The sequence below is a fragment of the Dromiciops gliroides genome, chromosome 6 (assembly GCF_019393635.1).
Source record: "Dromiciops gliroides isolate mDroGli1 chromosome 6, mDroGli1.pri, whole genome shotgun sequence".
Classification (NCBI taxonomy): domain Eukaryota; kingdom Metazoa; phylum Chordata; class Mammalia; order Microbiotheria; family Microbiotheriidae; genus Dromiciops; species Dromiciops gliroides.
Window position 1 is genome coordinate 54,044,262 of NC_057866.1, and position 20,494 is coordinate 54,064,755.

The window sequence follows — 20,494 nt, forward strand, 5'->3', positions numbered from 1 at the left end:
GTGAGGAGTTTGAACTCAGGTACTCTTGACTCAAGGCCAGCACTTTATCCATTATGCTACCTAGTTGCCCCATCACCATAGTATGGAAGACTAAACCATTCTTAAATTTTCATTCTCAGTATACATTTAATTTAAAAAAAATCTCTGATTTGATTATCTGAGAAAATAAACTCTGCAGCTTCCCTATCTCTACTCTTATCTTATAAGGAACATCCCTAGTCAAAGAGTAAATTCCCTTGAGATAGGTTGGCTTACAGAAAAGAATAGGAAACTATCAGTGATAAGGCAGAGAAATCGAAGGGACAAAGATCCCAGAAAACTTAAATATCAGGGTAAGGAGTTTAAACTTTATTCTCTAAATTATGGGGGAAATTTTTGAAGAGTTTTTGGTGAAGGGATTGATGTGGTCCAGAGCTGTGCTTTATGAAGATTAGTGCAGTGCTTATATGTAGGATGTGATGAGAAACATACTGCCCAATTCTTGACAGATAGCTGAGTGGACTCAAATGTAGAGTATTTTCAGATTGTTGAATAGAGGAACTTCTTATTGCTTGACTATTTACCATTTTCCCCAATGGCTTTGATTTCTGTTATCTGTTTCTTTCTAAGGGAGGGGGGAGGTGAGATGGAGGTTGTAGGATAGTTAAAATAAGGGGGGGGGGGAAAGAGGGGTCATTTAACTATAGTGTCCTATTTTTTTTAATACACACAAGAGAAGAGGAAGGAAAGCCAGAAAGAATTACCACCCATCTGGGTAGCTTTAAAATCCTATAGGTTGAATTTATTATATATTTAAAAAAGAAAAGTAAGTGGTACATAATGGTGATCTGAAATTTCTTGACCAATTCTCTTTTTTCTGGGCCTCTTGTATATTGAATGCACATTTCCTTTAGTGTTTGTTTAAGCTCAAACCAAAATATTTTAATAGTGTGTGAGATGGATTGTATGAGAGAAAATGGAGGTAGGGAGGTGGTTCTTGCAGAAGTGGAGTTCAGAAAAGAGGTTGGGATTACATACATACATACACATATACATACAGATGCATCTATACATAGATGCATGTACACATATATGCATGTGCACATATATACACATGTGTGTGTATATGTATTATATACACACACACATGTGTGTCATCTTCATGAAAGTGAATATCTGGAAAATGGGCAGAGGATGATGTTACCAAAAGAGAAAATATCAACCTCCAAGAGGGCCATGAATGAAAGACCTAGGAAACTGTGTGCTTTAAGAGACAGAAGGGGAAGAAAATTGGTGTAGGCACCACAATCAATGTCTCTAGAGTCCAAGACCTGGCTTCAAATCCCACCACTGGGACCTTGAGCAGCTCACTTAATCTGCTGCTTGCCTCAGTTTCCCTCACTTAAAAAACAGACAATAATAGCACCTGCCTCCCAGGGTTGCCATGAGAATAAAGTGAGATGATACTTATAAGGAGCTTTGCAGATCATAAATGCTATGTAAATGCTATTATTACTATTAAAATAATAATAACCATAAAATGAGTGGGTCAGACTAGGTGGCCTCTAAGGTCCTTTCCATCTCAAGATCTATGATCCTATGAAGTAGAAAGAGAAGCAACAAGAAAAGCTGGAATCCAGCCAGGCTAGTGGAGTGTCATGGAAACCAGAGGAATGGAGAATTTCACAGAGGAACTGGTCAAGAATTTCAAATGCTGCGAAGGTTTTTGGGTTTGTTTTGTTTTTTTTTTTAAGGAAAATGATGATAGAGAAATTGCCATTGGATTTTGAAATGAGGATGCCATTGGTGACTTCCTGATTGAGACAGTAATTTCTGTAGGTGGATAATTGCATGGAATTACAGAGGGAATCAGTGGAGAGGAAAGGAAGGGAGAAATGGGGGAGGTTGCTTAAGAAGATAGGAGAGAAAAGAGAGAAGTTGTTTAAAAATTGGTGAGATCTCAGCATATTGAAAGCAGAAGGGAAGAAGCCATCAGAGAAGGAAAAGAGGATTATACAGCAGAAAAGGGAGAGGAAGAACTGAACAAGGCTTCAGGTAAGACTGGAAACTGGATCTCCATGCAGTGGATGTGGGCATTTGGCTGGTGAATAATCAATCAAAAAGCAAGTATTGCATGTCCTCTATGTGTTTGACCTTGGTAGGCTTTGGGGACCTAAATGATGAAGTTTTTGCCTTCAAGAAGCTTACATTCTAGAGTGGGAATCCATGAGAAATGAAAAAGGGTTTGATAAACAATGGAGGTGATGGGCAAGAGGGTGATACCTTACAAGTGGAGATGGCATTTATGCGAGGCCTTATAGTAGGTCCACCTAGAGTGGACCAAGTTCACATGGACTTTCCCTAGAAAGAAGTAGACTAGGTCAATAGGGCCTTCCCTTAGAAAGATATGGGGGCCTAGAAAAAGTGAAGGATGATTCATTTTAAAGGGAGTGACCTTGGCCTGATAACTCACCCATGAGGAAGGGAATCTAGCAATCATGTTGTTGATTCCAGGGTGCAGACACATGGCTAATCCCAAATAGTTCATATACCCAAACTGGTCCTCTTCTACACAGAGCCCTTCTGTACCCTACTTGACCCTACCCTGCTTTGGCTCTTTCAGCAACATCCATGAGTCCAGCCTTGGTAACAATGAAGTCATCTAAGCTCTCTGACCCTGTTTCCCCAATTGGGGAATAATTTTTTTTTACTGCCTGACTCCCTGAGTGAGGGTCATCTATGGAAAGTGCTTTGCAAATCTTCAATTGTTATAAAAATGTAAGCTGTTATTAGCATCCATGGAGTGTATAATCTACCTTTGGGGAGATGATGTGGATGGAGCTGCCTCTTGAGTATATGCTGTGGATATCAAAGCTTGGATCTGTAGCTGTTGGGGACTGTCCATAGTGGATGAGTCCAAACCTCGGACCAACATCCCCTACCACTTCATTTGGGAAGAGGATGAATTGGGATGGGTGAGGCCCAAATCAAGTCCAACAACCTGGGAAGAGAATTATAATGCTGGTACAATCACTTGCCTACTTTGCCATTTATTAAGTTGCTTTCATTTGAATTATGTCCGTTGATTCTTTGAAAAACTCAGACATCTCAAATCAGATATGTTATAGACATTTAACTCAATATGATTATAACAGAACTCATTATTTTTTCCTCAAACCCTCCCCCCTCCTTATTTCCATATTACTGTAGAGGCAACACCAAGGGAACCTCAGGTTCCCAACCTAGGAGTCATACTGGATTCTTCACTCTCTCTCACCCCCTCCCCCTATCCAAGGTCTTCCCAAGGCCTGATTTTACCTTTGCAACATCTCTTGAATACATTCCCTTCTCTCCTCTGACACCCACCTTTACCCTAGTGCAGGGCCTCATCACTCCAGTACCATGGGAAAAAATACAAAATTTGAAGTTAGATATCCTAGTTTAAATCCTAGCTCTTCTCCTTATGTGACCTCAGGCCCATAGACCTCTCTGGACCTGTTTTCTAATCTGTAAAAATATGCTGGACTAAATGACCTCTCAGGTCCCTTCTGCATCAAAATCTTGGCTCTTATGGCTTACAACATCCTCACTATCAAGCCTGGCCCTCGAATTGCAGCGTTCATTGCATATTTCCTGAGGCTGGGGGATCAGCCCTTCTTGGAGAAGGGAACTGCTTTCCTGCTTCAGGAAAGAAATACTGATTAATTGGAGTTTGCTCAAGCACTAGCTAATTGTTGTTTACTATTCATATTAAGTTATCTGTTATGACTGGTAGTCTTGGAGAAGCATTTCTATAGTAGATGCCTTAGGACATGGGGACAGTTTGGTGGTTTCTCTACAGTGAAATGAAGTTAACGGTTTCACTAGATGAAGCCATTTGAGATTGTCTCTGTTGCATCCGTGGCTTCCTGGTTTTATGACATTAATTTAAACTACATAATCAAAATAACTAAATGCTTCTATTGGGCTGCAGCAGGATGCACTTAGGCATCAGAGCCTTGCTGAAAAACAGCTTGGGTTTGAGGGAAATCACTAGGTACAATTAAGTCTAGTCATATGTCACTTTTATGGCCTTTTATAAATAAGATGATGCAGAGGTGGTATTTAAAACTACATTTCGCTGGCACGAGTGATCACCTGATACTCCTTTGACTGGATTATGCACCTTTGGGCAAGAAAGTGGTGGGCATAGCTTCTCATCCATCAAATCCTTTGTCCCCATCAACAGCTGCCTTTGACCTCTGGGGCCCACCTGCTCCCATGAAGTGTTCATGAACATAGTCATCAACAGCATCAGAAATGTGATTGGATTTTTTTCTGCCTTAAGATCACATGGCATAGAATATAAACTTAGAGTTGGAAGGGACCTCAGAGGTCCTCTAGTACAAGCCATTCATTTTACAGAAGGGTAAACTGAGTCCCAGAGACATAGCATGACTTACCTATCGGAGCTTGTACTATGTGCTTAGTGACCTAAAATCCCCTGGGCTGAATTGTGAGGTAGGTTTGAAGAAGCACACCCTGGGCAGGAAAGGGATCAGGGTTTTGCAACTCAAGGCCAGGCCCACCTGACATTTCCTCTCTTTTCTGCCTATGGTTAATTTGCCCTCCCCTCCCTAAAAAAGTGCCTTGCTGAATCATCCTATCACTTCCAATCTTTTACTGACTCCACATCTGGACCCCTGCTGTCTTCCTCTTTGACCACAGATTTTGAACTAGAAGGAAATTATAAGCCATTTAGTACAACATCTTTATTTTTATAAATGAAGAAACTGAGGCCCATAAAGGTGAAGCGATTTTCTTATGGTCAAACAGGTAGTGCTAGAAGTGGGATTTGAACCCAGGTTTGGTTTTGGTTTTTTTGGCTCTGGGTCAAATGCTCTTTGAGCATGGGTTTTTCAAAAAGCTCTTTATTAGTATTTCAAGGCAAATGGGGGAGGCAAACCACAGAATTGTCATATTCCAGAGCCTTGGAATTAGATACTAAAATATCTGTCCCCAATCTAGTAATAGAAGCTGACACCGTTTCCTGAGCTAACTAGCTTCTTCCCATCTAATGAGCCTCTAGGCCTGGCCCCACTGTGTAGTAGGTGTTTGCTCCTTCCAGAAACAGATACCTCTTCTTATTATTTTTTCTCCCTCTCTTTACCTCTCTCTCTCTCTCTCTCCCTCCCCTCCCTTCCTCCTTCTCTCTCACTTGCTCCTTCTCTTTCTCTCTCTCTCTCTGTCTCTCTGTCTCTTACACACACGTAATTCTAGTATCCTTTATACTTTATTAATAATGCCCATCTCCCCTCCCTCCCCCAATTCTCAAAATAATGTCAATCTCCTTCTTGCCCTGCTGCTGGACAAGAGTGCTCAGCTTCACCAAGTTCTGCCAGAGCCATTGCTAATCTTCTCCTACTAGGAAAATAAATGTTCACTCAAAGCCCCTCACAGATTGCCACTCCCCCTTCTGCAATCTATGTATGGTCATAACCATGGACAGTTCCCACCTGTTCTCCAAATTGGAGGGTATGAGTATTCTTAGGAGGTTTCATGGATTCCCCCCTTGATGTGCTGTACCATGCAGTAGACCCCTGGAAATCTTCTTTACTTGGTTATATTAAGCTACAAGACTCTCCCTTGTTTCCTACATCCTAAGCAGAAAGCAATTAGGCAGTGTCCCAGAGATAGCTCTGCAAACATGCTGAAACTATGCCATCTAATCCTAGGCACAGAAACTGCCAAAAATCCAGAGGCTACAGCCAGATGCTTAAGTTGATAATAAGGCTCTTACAGCACACCCCCAGGGCACTGATTATTGCAGAAAATCAGAGAACGTTCAAGTTAGGAGGGGCCTTGCAGGGATGGTCAAACCATTTCTTTTTTCTACTTAGCCTAGAGAGTTGTTGTGAGGATCAAATGAGATGTTTGTAAATTATTTTGCAAACCTTAAGGGATATACAAATTCTACTATAATATTATCATTGCTTATGAGGATGATGATGATTGATTATGTAGTACAACCCCCTTTTTGGTATAGGATAAGGGGTCAAGTCCAGGACAGGAAATTACCTGCCCAAAGTTACAAAGATAAGTGGTAGCATACTGGACTACAACCTCCTGATTCACAGCTCAGTGGTTTTTCTCCACTGTCCCTATTTGAATACATTACCAGGGACCCAGGGCCCTGTAAGATGGCAGTTCACATGGCCTGGGTTCTCTTTTAGGATCATTGAAAGATTTATATCTCTCCTTGGCATATATACCAACACCCAAAAAATATTCTGGGAAATCTCCAAAAATGCATGTGTCTAGGTATGTATAAAGGATACAAAACCTTAAGATAACAAATGTATACTGAATAGAGGACAGCCTTTATTTCATTCCAGAGATGATACTAAAGGTACAAAGAACTCCCCGAAGCCTAGAATCATATATAGAAAACACATAAAACACTCAAGAGTACTTCTTCTCAGAAAGGAAATGAACTTGGGATTGTCAACTGGATAATATTCTAACATTCTCCTGAAATTCTTTTCTCTCATAGAATTCCACACAATCCCTCCAAGATTTGTAATGCCACCCTGTGAATTGAATTTCTTCCCCTTCTCCAGCAGGCATTACTGGAATTACTAAACAGGAAGCAATTCTCTCTGTCTTCTCTCCTACTCCTACTGTGTGCTGGATAGAAGATGCAGTGGGAAAAGTTTAAAAAGCAAGAGGGCAGTATGTCAGTTCTCTTTTATAGAGGCATCTGGTGGTACAGTGGCTAGAACAGAGTCAGGCATCAAGAAGACCTGAGTTGTGACCTTGGGCAAGTCATTTAACATCTGTCTGCCTCAGTTTGTTCAATACCAAATAAGGGCAATAGTTTCACCTAGCTCCCATGGTTGTTTCGAAGATCAAATGAGATAATATTTGTAAAGCGCTTAGCACAGTGCTCTGCATATAGCAGGCACTTAATAATCACTTGCGTCTTTCCTTCATTATAGGCAAGCATGAGGGACTGAATCCTCAGACAACAATCACTCTTCCCATAACTCCTAAGCAAGCAAATCATTTTGGAAGTAACTCCAGTCAATGAAACCCGTATCATAAAACACTAGTACCCAATGCATTTCATTCAATAAACTCCTTTCAACAACAACAACAAAATGTGTTGGGAACCCCTGGGGTAATTTGCACTTTTCATAGTATTATTACAATTACTTTTATTACAATACTTATTACAATTATTTATGGCTACACATACCATTAGAGAATTTTTATCATGAACCCTTTGGACCATTGTTAGAAACCTTGGGGGTTCTCAAAATACTAAATGGGAGTCATTTCCTTAGGAGGAGCCAAATAAGATAATTCTCCTCAGAATAGGCATAGTCACTGAGACCTGATGGGGTGCTGTCTTTTAATAAAATGCCAGTGGGTCTGTCTACACCCTGTACAGGAAGGTGGATAGAGAATCAAAGGCCCAGACAAAGATTCATTGCCTTCTAAGCTCCTCACTATAATTGGAGGATTCCTCTGATTGCCTCTTGGTATCCAGATCCAGGAAAGCCCCAGTCCCATTGGGCTCTCTCTTTGCCAGACCTCTTCTTGAGCCCTGTCTTAAGTTCTATGTCCAGGAGAGGATACGTATGTCAGGGAAGGGATCTGACAACCATGTCATACAAAACATAGTTAAAGGAGCTAGAGATGTTTAGCCTGGAGGAGAGAAGACTTAGGTGAGCATGATCACTGTTTTAAGTATCTAAAGGGTTGTCGAGCAAGTAGGAGTGGGATTAAACTTTTTTCTGCTTGTCCCTGGAGAGCAGAGTTAGCATCAATGGGTGGAAGTTACAAGGAGGCAGATGTCAGTTTCACAGAAGGGAGGGCTTCCTAACAATTACAGCAGGTGAAGAAATGGAATTGGCTGCCTCAGGGTAGTGAATCTCCTCTCGCTAGAAATATACAAGCAAAGACTGAATGACTGTCTTTTAGTGGTATGGAAGCAGGGATTTTTCATTGGGTAATTGGGCGGTTAGACTCTATGACTTCTAAGACCCTTCCAACTCTGAGACTGAAGTTATGGTGGTTTTATGCACACACTCCACTTCACGGTATTTAAGTATTTCCCTGGTGACTTCTAAAGTCAAGTCAAATTTATGCTTCTTCAGACTAGAACCCACCCAAGATTTTCCATTGTGCTCCATTATTCTTTGCCTCTAGCTTCTTACTACAAGCTCTTAGAGAAGAATGACTATCCTTTTGCTTGTTTTTGTATATCCAGTCCGCATATGCTTAGCACAGTGCCTGACTCATAGTAAGTACATCGTAAATAATTTTTGACTAACTGTTGATTACCACTTATGCACCTTGGGTGAATCAATTCACCTGCCTGGGCCTCAGTTTTCTTTATAAAATGGAGTAGACAGCCTCGAAGATCCCTTTTAATTCTAAGTTGATTACATTAGAGGTGAAATTTTGCAGAAAAGTAACTCTTGGAGACAGCTAGGTGGCACAGTGGATAAAGCATCAGCCATAGATTCAGGAGGACCTGAGTTCAAATCTGGCCTCAGACACTTGACACTTACTAGCTGTGTTACCCTGGGCAAGTCACTTAACCTTCATTGCCCCACACAACAACAGCAAAAAAAAAAAAAAAAAAAAAAAAAAAAAGCAACTCTAAGGATTCTAAGGTTAGTATGAATGACCTCAACTCCCCTCTATCCAGATTCAATTTCCCATCCAAATCCCAGATAAAAGTAAGTTTCTAGAGGGCAAAGATTATTCACTTTTATCTTTGGATCCCCAGTGCTTAGCATAGTTTCCTACACATAGAAGGTTATAAATGTTTCTCAAATTTAATTGAATTTAATATGGATATTTTAGAGGTATGTCTCTTCAGAGAAATAGCTGCATTATGCCTTGTGTTCAATTTTGCAATGTTGAAATGTCTTAGGTAATATCCTCCATTCCCACTGCAATAAAAAATAATTCCCTTGCATATTACTATTAACAGTATTGTCTTAAGAGCCTGCAGGTGCTGTTTCATTAGTGGGACAAAGTGAGAGGAAAATAAAAACTGTCCAACTTGCTCATAGGTAATGGAAATTAGTCCCTAAGGCCAATCCTGGTCATGGTAGTGCTTACCAAGCACTGATACTACTGGGGATCATTTAACTCTGCCTGGGAGAAAGATGCCATGTAAACTAATCCATCAGCAAGCACTAGCTAAGCTCCTGCTATATCACAAACCCTGTCTTTGATGCTGGGAATAGGAGTGGACCCATGATTCCACTGATGCTCCAAGGAGGAAACTCCTCCGGCCAATGTAGATCAGCAACTTTTCTGTAGCTTCCTGACTCAGAGAGTTGTCTAGAGGACCGAGAGGTTAAGCAACTTGGCTGAGGTCACATATCCAACATCTGAAAGAGGCAAGGATTTGAATCCAGGTCTTTCTCAGTTTCAAAACTGTGATGGTCTCTGTCCTTAAAGATTTTGTTTTACTGTAACAGCCCATTAAGTTGAGAAGAATTCTGCCAAAGAGTTCATTTAAAAGGGCTTATGATAGAAGTTGGTTCCCTTCCCTTGTATGGGATGATGACTAACTTTGGGATCATAATATTTGGGGTTGAACTCCTGATTCAACCACTAAGGATGATAATGATGATGATTCATATAGTACTTGTTATATTCCATGCACTATTCTAAGTGTTTTATAATTAGTATTCCACAAAATTCTCACAACAACCCTGGGAGGAAGGTGCTATTATTATTCCCATTCTACAGGCAAGAAAACTGAGGCTAACAGAAGTCAAGTGACTTGTCTAGGCTCACACAGCTAGTAAGTGTCTGAGGCCAGAGTTGAACTCAGGTCTTCCTGACTCTAGGCCTAGGCTCTATCCATTTTGCTACTTAGCTGCCTCAGCATTGACCTATTAATTTGGCATTATGCATGGTGGTATAGCAGTCCTGAAAGCCAGGAAGGCCTGGGTTCAATTCTCATCTCCTTACTGCCAGTGTTACAACCTCTAATCGATCTGGACAATACTCTAAGATTCTAAGTTGGAAAGAAGCTGCTAACCTGAATTGGTCAAGGGAGCTTCCTCTCTAGCAATTCTGATGAACTCACAGGATCAGTCCCAAACTCCATTTTACCTTTATTATATGTGTGTGTGTGTGTGTGTGTATGTATATATACATGTGTGCTTATATGTGTGCTTGTTTTCTCCCCATCCAGAAAAGCCCAACTCTTCCTGACTCCAAGACCATTATGCCACCCCCTCTACCATGCAGAATGCATAGATGCTAATGAATGGATGTCAAGGCTCTCAGCACAATAGAAAGAACCAGTGTGGAGTGGTAGAAGGATCCTTAGCTTAAGAGAATACCTTGGCTAAAGTTCAGCTCTTTCACTTAACTAGCTGGGTGACCTTGGGCAAGTCAAATGAAATCAATAAGCCTCTACTGTGTTCCAGGCATTGTTCTAAACTTTAGGGTTATTAAAAAAAAATAAAATACAGTCCCTGACCTCAAAGAGCTTGTCATTAAATAGAAGACAATTTCTTCAGTTTCTTCCTTCAATTTCTTCTTTGTGAGTAGGGATTATGTCATCCACTATATTTGTATCTTAGCATTTATCATAGCTGCTGAAATATAGTAGAGGGAGGTAAGTGTTTGGTTTTTTGTTTGTTTGTTTGTTTTGTTTTTGTTTTTGGTGAGGCAATTGGGGTTAAGTGACTTGCCCAGGGTCACACAGCTAGTAAGTATTAAGTGTCTGAGGCCAGATTTGAACTCAGGTCCTCCTGAATCCAGGGCTGATACTTTATCCACTGCACCACCTAGCTGCCCCTATTTGGGTTTTTTTTAAAGAGTATTTTATTTTTCCCAATTATATGTCAAGGTAATTTTTAGCATTCATTTTTACAAGATTTTGAGTTCCAAATTTTTCTCCCTCCCCTCTTCTGAAAAGGATAGACAATTTGATATAGGTTATATATGTGATAAGCATTTATTTACATGTTTGTTTTGTTAACTCCCCTTTTAGATTGTAAGCTCCTCGAGGTCAGGGACTATCATTTGCCTTTCTTTGTATCCCTACACTGTTTAGAGCATAGTAGGCAATTTTAATCAATCAATAAACATTTATTAACAGCCTACTATGTGCCAGATGCTGTGCTAAGGACTGAGGATTCAAAATAAGGTGAAAGACAGTCCTTGCCATCAGTAAATGTTTGTTGACCACTATGTTTGATTGATCCATTAACCTTGGACATGTCACCTAACTTTTGTGGGCCTCAAATTGCTCATCTACAAAAGGAAGGTGATAATAACTGTTCACATTTCTCTGGAGCTCTGAGATCTGCAAAGAACTTATCTCGCAACTTCATAGGGAAGATAATGCAAGTATATTTATTGCCATTTCATAGAAAGGGATACCGAGGTTCAGAAAAGTTAAATGACACTTGGCCTATCCTCACTCCCAGGATATCTTGAGTAAGTGGAGGTACCAGAGAGGGTGTTACAAAACTGGGGTCTAGTCCTGCCCCTAAGAATTGCTAAGGGAACTTTGGGCAGTTACTACTCTTTCTGAGGCTCCCACTTCCTTCTTGGTGACATGACAGGTTGGATTAGATGATGTCTAAGGTCCCTGTAGGAGTATGGCAGAAGCACCTGTAGCACTACCCCACCACCCCTGCTAAGTGGCCCTGGCTGTACAATGAGCCATTGAGCATTCAGGGAATCAGGGACCAACAGTTTCTGCCTCCAGTATCAGGAACCTTGCTAGCTCTCACCAGGATATTTCCTGCTTGAGATCAGTGGAAACAGAAATGAAGCATTTCTCAGTTGGTTATGGGGATAATGAGCTCAAGAGATGAAGTGACCTGGCTTCCTAGGGGGCTGGAAGGGGTGACTAATTATAAAACAGAAAGTTCTAACATGCAAAAAGTGCTTCACACATCTAATGAGAAATCACGATCATTGCTATCTTCTTGATGCCTGCCTGGGAAGCTCAGAAGGAAGAAGAAATGGAATTGGTGTGCTGGAGTAGAAAAACCAATGGGGGGAGAGAGAGAGAGAGAGAGAGAGAGAGAGAGAGAGAGAGAGAGAGAGAGAGAGATTGATTGATTGATTGATTTTGGATTTGAATTCCACTTCTGTCACCTGTCTGAACTCCCTTAACCTCAGGTTCCTCTTCTGTAATATGAGTGGTTTGAATTCGGTGGCCTCTGAGGCCCCTTTCTGCTCTCTAAATACTACCCTATGACTTTTGACAAATCACTTAACATCTCTGGTCCTCAGTTTCTTCATCTATAAAATGAGGGAGTTGGACTAGATGCCCTGGGAAACACCTTATCTCTGTGAATCCACAAGCCCATGATCTTATGGCTCCATGATTTGCTTGTTGGTCCAAGGTAGTATTAGACAGTGGGAAGGAGTCCTGGCAGGGAGCTCTCTTCTTGTTCAGGCTCTGCCACTGACTTTTTGTATGATCTTGGGCAAGTTGCTTCCATTCCCCAGGCCTCCCTGTCCTTATCAGTAAGCTTGAGCTTCTCTCTAAAGTCCCAGCCAGCTCCTTTCCCTGATTCTGATCTCTGCAGCTGGCTGTGTCCTCTCCCTCTTTAGAATTCCCTCTCACAACACTTGCTCTGGACTTCCTCCATCCCCTCCTACTAAACTATAAACTCCATGAGGGCAAGGATGAGGTCTTAACTGTGTTTCTCACAGAGCTCCGTGCACAAGAAACTCTCCATCAATGTCTGCTGAATTGAACTGGGTTATCCATGGGTCATCTTCTCTGCAGGTGTGGCAGTGCGGTGGGAGTGTGGAGGTCCTGCCCTGCTCCAGAATAGCCCATATCGAACGAGCCCACAAGCCCTACGCTGAGGACCTCACAGCCCACGTCCGCAGAAATGCTCTAAGGGTGGCTGAAGTCTGGATGGATGAATTTAAGAGCCACGTCTACATGGCATGGAATATCCCCATAGAGGTAGGTCATTTCCTGGGGCTTCTAGGATGCTCAGAGTTCTAGTTGACATGAATACAGTGGTATATGCAACTTATCTTGCAGCAAGTGAAAACACCTAGAAAAGATATTGAAAGTTTAATGGGATGACCAGGAGAGGAGAGCCCTTGTTATTCTGTTTAGCCAGGACTGTTCACTTTCTCTCTTAGTTTCACTTTCCTTGTTTGAGACTTGAGGGGGATGGACCAAGCGGGGAAGGTGTTCCCAGCTTTGCTGGCCTATGACTGTGTATTAAATATCACTAAGATTAAGAATTTCATGATCTAAGAGAACAGAGGGACCATCAAAATTCAGTCAATTCCTAATTTCCCAGTTGCCAATGAATTCACACATCTTTGCTCACTAAACCTTTGGATATTGGCTCACAACCTGGGTTCAAGGTTCTCTCCAAAACCCACCACTGCCAGATATAGGTACTGCAGCATCTATAACAGACCTCATTAGGTGTAAACTATGTGTTTCTTTGCCTGGGTGAGACATGCTTCCACTGGGACTCATCGAGCAGAGTTGTGGATAAGTTCAGTCATTTTCCTAGAGGCTGCTGAATCTTATAAAAACATCCTATCTACCATATCACCAGGCCTTCCCTTCTGGGATTCATTCATCCATTCATTAACTATCCTCTATTCTTTTCTCCACAAACACAAATATACAAATGATCCTTGGTCTTATCAGGGTAGGGAATTCTGTATGTGAGGATTCTGTCCACTGACACAGAACATTTCCCATATGACTTAGTAGATAAATCCCAAGGCTTAAGACTCAGAAAAGTCATATGATTTACCAGGGGCATACAGCCAATGGGTATCAGAAGAAGGAAGGAGGAAAAAAATGTTTATTTGATAAAAAACATTAAATTAAAAACTTGTAAGATAAGTTCTATAAAGTCTCAGAAGTAGGATTTTAATACAAGTCGGCTTGACTCCAGGCCCTACACTATGCAGTCTGCAACTGACTAGATTCTAGGAAAAACTAGGGAAAGAATAATATTGCTAGTGCATTATTTGTGTGTTTTCTTATATCCTTGCTGGGTGCCTAGTATAAGGATACCTGGTTTGGAAATGGGAAGGCTCTTTGGATTTGGCAGCAGAGTTCCAGTCCCATCTCCAGAGCTTACCTAATATAGCTGTGCCCATTATTCTAGGCTCTCTGTGTGACTTAGAACCTAACCCCTCCTCTTCCCATGTTGAACCTTGGCTTTCCTTGAGAGTCTTGAATTTTAAGTGGGGCAGGCTGTTGGGAAGACCATGGATCTTTGCTTTCCACGGGACATTCCTGTTTTATAAACTCTACCAAAGTGCTGTCACATGAACCAAAATATAGATGAAGATGATAGGAAAGATAGCAGTTGTTTTAGCCAGAAGCAATCCTTGAGCATTGCGCTAACCAATGATATAAGACTTCATCAGACAGGAGAAGAGCTCCATCACCTACCCAGAGAAAATGAGGCAAATCCTGCTCAGGACTCTGGACAAAATACACTGATGGATCAGCCGCCAGAGTGAAACCTTGACGGGGGAAGGGGGGGAAATCTTATCAGGAAAACTGCACCACACTCTAGTCTTGAAATTAGTAATGGCTGTCCAATCATAGGGCTTTAGTTCAAAATCCAACCCCTAGGATGTTTCATCAGCCTGCAAAAGAAACCTTTTGTACCAGCCTAATGACTTCAACAAAGTCAGCCTAATGACAGAAAAAGCCTCATTACTGAAAGCTTTGGAAAATCCTTGGGGTCTGTTAGAAGAGTGATCTAACTCTCCAAGTTCCATGAAAAGGATTGACTCACACAATTTAGAGAATGTCAGAGCTCAGAAAGACCAGAAGAGACCAATCTCCTCTTTTTTACAAAGGATAGACTAAGATCCAGGGAAGCTGGTAACTTCTGGATTTGGAATCAATGGACTTGGGTTCAAATACCAGGTATGCTTCAGTCCTTTTGATAAACAGCTTAACCTTTCTGGGTCTTGGTTTTCTTATTTGAAAAAAAGGAAGGGTTTGGACCTGACCTCTAAAGATCTTTCCCACTGCAAATCTAGGTCCTGTGAAAAGTCTTTCTCTAGGTTCCAAAACTAGTTAGCAGCAAATAGAGATGGGAAACTTCAAGCTTTCCATATTCTTCTCCCAGTCCCTTTTCCACCATACCACAATGCCTCCCCTTCTGGGATGCATCCATCCATTCATTCGTGTATTCATGTATTCATTCATTCATTCATTCCTATGTTTATTGATTTAAAGTTGGAAGGGACCTTAAGAGCCGCATAATCTGGCCCTGCCATTTTTATGGGTGAGGAAAATGATGCTCCAAAAGATTAAATTACTTGCTTAATGTCACACCATATCAGAGGTTGGATTTGAATCCAGGTCTTCCTTACTTTGGGCAGCTGGGTGGTACAGCAAATAGAGTGCTTAGGCCCTGTAAGAGTGCTTACTTATAGAGAGGTCTTTACTCAGTCTGTCATTTTAGCCCTACTGCATTATCGTCGTTGTCATCATCATCATCAGATCATCAATCTTCATCACACATGACACCAAAGTCTTAGTGCAGGTTTAAGCTATTAATGCTTAAAATTGCCCTAAGATTTTTTAGACACATATATACAGTACATATATATGTACATGCATATAAACACTTTTATGATGTCACATAATGACATAGAAATTATTGCTGTGCATATGTGTATACATGTGTGTGTTACACACATTTGCACACATGTGTGTGTGGTGGCAATGTTACATTGTGGATCAAGAGTTGGCCTCAAAACCAGGAAAACATGAATTCAAATTCCTCCTGTTACATATACTGGCTGGGTGATCTTGGATAAGTTAATTAACTTTTTCATAGTCCCAGAAACTTCTAAAGATTATTAATTGCAGAGAAAGATTATACTTGCATGGGTAGAGTTAGTTTCTTTACCCAGAATTACCATATATACATATATACATTTGCATGTAATATTTTATGACAGCCCTGTAGGTACTAAAAAACTACAAGCAATAACTCATTACAGTCATTACACTCATCAGCTACATCAGAATATACCAACAAACACAAGGGACACAATATTCTCACCCTATACATTCATGGTGACCCCCCACTCCCATGTCCCTTCTTCCCAAATAAGCCTTGGTAATTTCTGCATCCCAGGGTTTGGGTGACCACATTTAATTTATTTCTTGGCCAGTCACAAGTAGATTTCAATTCCAGCTATCTTACAGGTAATTGCTACAGGACAACAGCCCCAAAGGAAGGCAGTGGCTTTAAATTACAATTACTCAAGTCTGAGTGGTATTGTCTGAAACCCTTCTTTGGCACCCAAGATCTCAGACCAATACAACTATTTCTCAGGATGCTGCTGATAGGGATTTACATCTTATGTGTGAGCAGGAGACACTGCTTTTCAATCATGACTGCCTTTCTCCATGTACAGGATTCAGGAATTGATATTGGTGACATTTCTACAAGGAAAGCCCTGAGGAAAAAACTGCAGTGTAAGACATTCCGGTGGTATCTTGTCAGTGTGTACCCAGAAATGAGGATGTACTCAGACATCATTGCATATGGGGTGGTAAGGACTCTTGTTTCTTTTCAAAAGTCTTTAAGATATAATTGGGTTATTTTTTTATTTTAAAAAATAAATAAAAATAAATAAGTAAATAAACAAACAAACAAATAAATGGATGCTTCTGTAAGGACAGAGGCAATGAGGGTGGTGGAAAAAGGAGAGACTCCTGATAAAGAATTAGAAGACTCGGGTTCAAGTTCTAGCTCAATCACTTAGCATCTGTGTGGCTCTAGGCAGGTTAACCTATTAAGCCTCAGTTTCCTCATCTGTAAAATGAGGTAAGAAAGATCTAGTTCTATTCTAGTCATAGGATCTTAGCTTTGGAGCTAGAAAGGATCTTTAAAACCATCATGGCCAATCCAAGATCATAGCTAAGATCATACTTATTAGCTGGCAGAGCTGAGGAATTTAAACCCGGCTCTTCCTGATTCCAATCCCTTACTCTATCAGTTGTTAATTAAACACCTAGTAGGTGCCAGGTACTATTCTAGACAATGGGAATTCAAAGACAAAAAGGAGACTGACCCTGTGCTCAGAGAACTTACAATCTACTGGGGGAGGGGTGAGTATGAAATATACCCAGATAAGTAAATTAAAATTATATATAGAATTAAATGAAATAATTTCAAGAGGAATAAAGCAATAACCACTGAGGAAGCACTTCACATAGCAGGTGGCCCCTTAGCTGAAGTTGAAGGAAGCTAGACATTCCTAAAGGTATATGATATAGTAGTATTGTGTTTTACATATATACATATATATATATACATACATATATATGCATCATAGCTCCATACTGGAATATTAGAAATATAATGTCTGCGATAGTAGAGACTATGTCTGACTTATTTTTGTGTCTCTTTCAGAGCCTAGCACAGGCTTCTCCACACATTTAATAAATGTCTTTTAAACAGAATACATGGGAATATTAACCTGTACAACATACCAAGTATCATGGTTGTTAGGCTCAAATCAGATGATGGAGGTAAAGTAGTTTGGAGCTAATAAAATGCTATAGAAATAAGCATCATCTGTTTTTTACTATTAATGAGGAATTCTCTTGTACACAGAGGAAGGAGAGGGACTCTTTGGGAAAGAATGTCTCAGCCCCCACTTTTCAAATTGTTCTTTCCAAGGGCAGGGTTGGAGCCCAGAATGCCCAACTTGGCTTGTGAGCCTCAGAGGTCCCCCTTCTCTTAATTTGTCTTCATGCTACTTACAAAATCGAAGTTCTTTTGTACCTCATCACATATCTGAAGTTTCAAAAAGCTAGACTGGCCCTTAGATCATTTTCCCCTGCAGTCTTTATTGTGAGACATTTGGTATCCTCCATCACCGGACCCCCTAGAGAATGGGATTTCACCCATAAAGAAGCAGAGAAGATAAATACAAGCAGAAATAAAGACAGTCCCTACCCACAAGGAGCTTACATCTCTTCCAGGATGAAGAGGTTTCTTGGGCATGGTCGAGACCATCCTGGGGAGAAGAGGCAGCAGGCTATGTGGAGAGGAGTGAAGGGATGAGTAGAGGGATATGGCTTTTAGGGATAACCACACTGTAGTAGAAAGGTGGAGGGACACCATGGGGGAGCGGATGGAGAGTTGGCCTTGGAGTTAGGAAGTCCAGGCCAAGACACTTCACTTCTCAGTCCTCTAGGCAATTCTGTAAGCTGCAGAGAAGGTGATGATCCGCAATGGGGAAAGGAATGTCTCCATCTAGGAGCTCTCTATACCAAAGGAATCACAAGTCCACTCCCTGTCTCTAGTGGAGAGGTATTGGAGATGGAGTCAGGAAGGCCTGGGTTCAAATCCCACCTCATATTTACAAGCCGTGTGACCCAAGGCAAGTCATTAACCTTGCTAAGCCTCAGTTTCCTTATCTGTAAAATGAGGATAATAATACCCGCAACACCTGCCTCTGAAGGTTGTGAAGTAAAGGACTTATTTGAATATCAGTTCTCATTATTATTAACACTAGAAGGACCAGAATTTAAGAATACCTCAAAGGGCTAATCTCTGTCCACTGACATGATTTATTTTAATCCGTAAGGCAAAGAAAATAAAGCTCATACAATGAAAAGTTTTCTTTCAAAGTAAATTTTTGGCTCAGTTGATGCACCTGGTCCTTCTGTTGTTGCAACAGGACCAGTCACTTCTGTGACTACAGTTCTTAACTACTCTGTCTGTGGCCTCATTTAACTGGAACAACAGACCTATGAGCTGAGGAGTTTAATACTTTCATCATTTTTCTATGTAGGAAATGAAGACTTGGGGACATAAAGTGATTCTCCTTTGTTAGAACATATGCTCTTTGGGGTCAGGGATTGGCTTGCTTTCGTCTTTCTACGCCCCTACCTGGGGCCTGAGTTAGTGTATGGCAATCTATCAAGCTCCTACTATGCACCAGGCACTGTGCTAGGCATTGAGAGGACAAAGACAGAGAATGAAGCAATCCCTTCTCTCCAGTAGCTCAGCAGGAATAAATGACCATTGATTGATTAACCCAAGAAGACACAGCAGGTCAGAGGCAGATTAGGACTCACACCTTCCAGGCCAGTGTTCTCTGAGAGGTCAGTTTTTGCCTAAGAGTTGTGTACAGCTCAGTCCACAACTGCAGGGCAAGGTCGCCTATGTCTCCAGTTGACATTCCCGGATTGTTTTCCTCTGATTTTCCCTTTTACAAATAAACATTACTCTGCCTTCTATTAAAAAATGAAAAAAAAGCCCATGCCTGGCACGAACACTCCCAGTCTGGCCATGAGCTGTAACGCAAACAAAATCTGTGAATAAGCAGGCTTTAAATCTGATCATTCCACGTAAAGCGAGACCAATGATAATAAACAAGATGGTCGCAGGACTAAGCAGGCGGCCTTGCCGCTTCCTATTCCATTAGCTGCAGTTCCCCAGCTTAGCATCACCACCCCCATTGTGGGCTCATTATGTTTCTTTGCAAGAAAACTTGTGTTTGTCCATGAAGGTACTTAGTAAAGCATGGGAGCCCAGGCCTGAACCTCTGGTTGAGCCCCAGACTCAGCATCCAGATCGATGATTGGGGAGAACAGGGTGGGCCTAGGTTTCAAATCCTAGCACTGCTGAACATTCTGTATGACTTTGGACTGGTCACTTCCCCCATATCACTGTAAAACTGGGGTCATGAATCTGGGGTATGTGAACTTGAGAGAGAGACAGACAGACAGACACACACACACAGAGAGAGCCTCAGAGACTGAACTTGGAAGCAGGTCTTGCTTGACTGAAAACCTAACCCATGACCCACCATGTGACAGTTCTCTCCAAACAGCCTCTCAGAGTTGGAAGGAGAGTCTCCCCTAGACAGGCCTGGCCAATGTTCATCTACACTGAGCCTAAGTATTAAGAACTATGAGGAACTCATTACCTCCTGAGGCAGCCTCTTCCACACTTTAGGATAAATTCAATTGCTATCAAGGTTGTTTTTTCCTTACATGGAAGCTAATTCTACCTCTCTGTAACTTCTTCCTGTCTTAGTTCTGACCTCTGAGGCCAGGAAGACCAAACCTAACTCCTCTTCCACATGACAACCCTTCTGATATGAAGGCTAGCTAACATATTATCCCTAAGTCTTCTTTTTGGTAATCTGATGTCCATCCCCTTGTAGTTCATGAGGGGTCAAGCATGGATTCCACCATTGTCTATAACCTTATGGATGCCTCAAAGCTGGGGATCTATGTAAAGGGCAGAAGGCACAGACACTGGTCAGCCAGTCACAAGGAAAGTAGTGTGAAGAAAAGAGGTGGTGTGGATCAGTAGAGAGAGCACCAGGCTGAGAACCTAGCTAGGTTCACACCTCAGCTTCAGGACTTTATTTGACCTTGGGCAAATCACCGGACTCCTCTTGACTTGAGCTTCCTCCCCCATTCAATGGGGTGAATAATCCATGGGATGTCTACCTCACCAAGTTTCTTCAAGCATAATTATGA

At 41.4% G+C, this 20,494-nt stretch overlaps 1 protein-coding gene across 1 annotated transcript in view; it reads left to right on the top strand.

The window, feature by feature from the left end:
• The window catches only part of GALNT18 (polypeptide N-acetylgalactosaminyltransferase 18), a 475,154-nt gene that overhangs the window by 369,400 nt on the left and 85,260 nt on the right, over nt 1-20,494 (top strand). Inside the window, 2 exon segments of the mRNA XM_043969506.1 lie at nt 12,752-12,937; nt 16,402-16,539. Coding sequence (XP_043825441.1) covers nt 12,752-12,937; nt 16,402-16,539 — 324 coding nt within the window.